Source organism: Micromesistius poutassou (assembly GCF_964030765.1).
Source record: "Micromesistius poutassou genome assembly, chromosome: 3".
NCBI lineage: Eukaryota > Metazoa > Chordata > Actinopteri > Gadiformes > Gadidae > Micromesistius > Micromesistius poutassou.
Window position 1 is genome coordinate 21,235,157 of NC_140273.1, and position 2,500 is coordinate 21,237,656.

Sequence of the window (2,500 nt, forward strand, 5' to 3'; positions counted from 1 at the left end):
TGGAGCGCTTAAGGAAAAGGGCAAACGGCTCGTAGAGAGAGCGCACGGAGCATCATCAGGTCTATCTAATGCGCCGCAGCTGTTGACGGGCATTAAGAGACGCCGTCCTGCTCCAAAGTCAGGGGCTCCTTCCTTCAAGTACCCCCGCCACTCGAGGTGCATTCCGAGTTTAGTCCGTCAGAGGAGGAATGCTCGTCTGAACTTTTTTTTCCCTCAACATTTTCAATCCGTTTTCAAAGTTATCAGATGGACGGCAGAGCACTGAACTGTGTCTCCGTCTCAAAAGAAAGGCCCCCGTTCATCTTTGAATACATTTTTTTACCTTTTTTTCATCTATTTCAGATCAAACTATTTTGATTTGCTACACATTCAAGGCCGCCACCGTTTTTCTTTTCCTTTTGGTAGAGGCATTCAACAGCCCCGAGGCCAGACTGATCTACATACAGAGAGAATCTAATGTGAATCCAACTGTGGTCGGCCTCACAAGCCTAGCCTAGCCCAGCGTGTGTGTGTGGTAATAGCCATTGAGAGCAGGGTCATGTACACACTGTGCACGGTGTGCTTTTGTGTGGTAGAAGCCATGCACAGCACTGCGCTCACTGCGTACCACTCAGTTACGACCCCCTTTCAGGTTTTCAATGTACTCAAGTCACGTAGAAAAATGTTAACGGTGGTGCTGGTTGGAATCCTTTTTATTTTGGATGTTTTGTGCAGACAGAAAAAAGTTTAAAAAAAACAATGTGGGACCTAACGACAATACATTTTATGTAGAGTTGAGAGCTAATTCAAAGAGCATCAAAGTAACCAGTGTGATTGCACTCCATCTCTTTAATCCCTTTATGGAGTCATGAGTGACTGTTATTCTGTGTTTCCGACACACAGTTCCTTACATGGGGATGAGGGGCTGCCTAATTTGTGCATGTTTCGGTGGATGCAACAAACCTAGACGTCTTCTGGTTCCTGTGATCAAAGAGAATATTATTTCAACTGACAACTGTTATGTTTGTGTGTGTGTGTTTGTGTGTGTGTGTGTGTGTGTGTGTGTGTGTGCACGCACAAAAGAAGAGAGAAGTAAAAGACAGGATATGTGGGCGATTAGTTTAATTGGTGCAACACCTAAAAAAAGAAGTAACATTTCCTTTCAATCCCTGTTGATTGATCTATGCACAGCAAAGACAATTTACCAGTACTGCGTTTTCAAAGGTCCACAATTGCAATCTAGTTAGAAGGTATCGCCACAATAGAATACATTTCTCTGAGAAAATACTAGTTATTTATTTATTTTTATCCTGACATACATTTTAGAACAAGAATGGCGTTTCACAGGGCATTTCTCTGCAGAGCGTTGGCGCCACCTTGTGGCAGTAAGGTCGAGGAACATCGGATACGCGTCACGTTCAGCAGAACGTTAACATTTGCGATCATAGAATTTCCGTATTTCTTTACCAACATTTGACCCGTTAGGGTTTCTCCTCCCCTGCAGGCACAGAGAGCAGCCCCATCAGGAGGAACCCCGCGGGGAACACCGCCCGGCCCATGGTGCAGCGACTGCCCCAGCCCCAGGACGTGGTGGACTGCCTGGAGCTAAACACCTTTGACACCCCTCCCTACTACTCCACCTCCCCCGGGAGCTTCAGGAACACCCTCGAAGGTGGGGGGGGGGGGGGGGGGGGCTGCAATGTCCAAATGGGTGACCATTGAAAGCACACAATTGGAGGTCTTACCATCTCTCCATCAGATGATAAGGGAAGATTCAATAATAATGTACTGGCAAGTGGTTACCTCTCCCAGACTAAAGGTTATGGGTTCCATCCCCACATCCCCACAGCCTGTAGGCGTCCTTGTACAATTGGACCAGGGTGTGTCCTTATGAATCATAAATCCATCTGATTATGAATAGTAATGAAGGCATCCCTGCAGCTTGAAGATCATTTGATATCGGTCTTATCGTGGTTATGGGGACGGTCTGACCTCGCCCCCTCGCCCCATCATCATCATCATCATCATCATCATCATCATCATCATCATTGCATCACTTCCTGTTTCCCTCATCTCCTCTCCTAGGCTACAGCGCCCCCAGGGGGGGGCAGTACGACCCGGCGGTCCGCAGCCTCCACAACCTGGCCCACCTGTTCCTGAACGGCACGGGGGGTCAGACCCACCTGTCCCCCAACGACCCCGTCTTTGTCCTGCTGCACACCTTCACCGACGCCATCTTCGACGAGTGGCTCCGGAGACACGGTCACGGTACGCGGGAGCCTCGCTCAGCTGGACGCGTGGGGGGGTCACTCATGGCGGTGTTAGGATGGTCTTCTTCATCCTCATCATCATCATCATCATCATTATGTTCTTAGACCATCATAGTGATGAAATAAAAAAGGATTAGTGTATACTGGGAATATGTTCTTAATTAATCCTAGAATGTATCTTTTTATATATTATATATATATATATATATATATATATAATTATCATATTTGCAACATAATTTGAATATTAA

The 2,500-nt window shown here is 46.7% G+C and overlaps 1 protein-coding gene across 1 annotated transcript in view; it reads left to right on the forward strand.

The window, feature by feature from the left end:
• Positions 1-2,500, forward strand: part of tyrp1b (tyrosinase-related protein 1b) — a gene marked incomplete at both ends in the record, with an annotated part of 8,169 nt that overhangs the window by 4,715 nt on the left and 954 nt on the right. The window contains 2 exons of the mRNA XM_084466039.1: positions 1,484-1,651; positions 2,065-2,247. Coding sequence (XP_084322165.1) covers positions 1,484-1,651; positions 2,065-2,247 — 351 coding nt within the window. The remainder of the gene's footprint in view (positions 1-1,483; positions 1,652-2,064; positions 2,248-2,500) is intronic.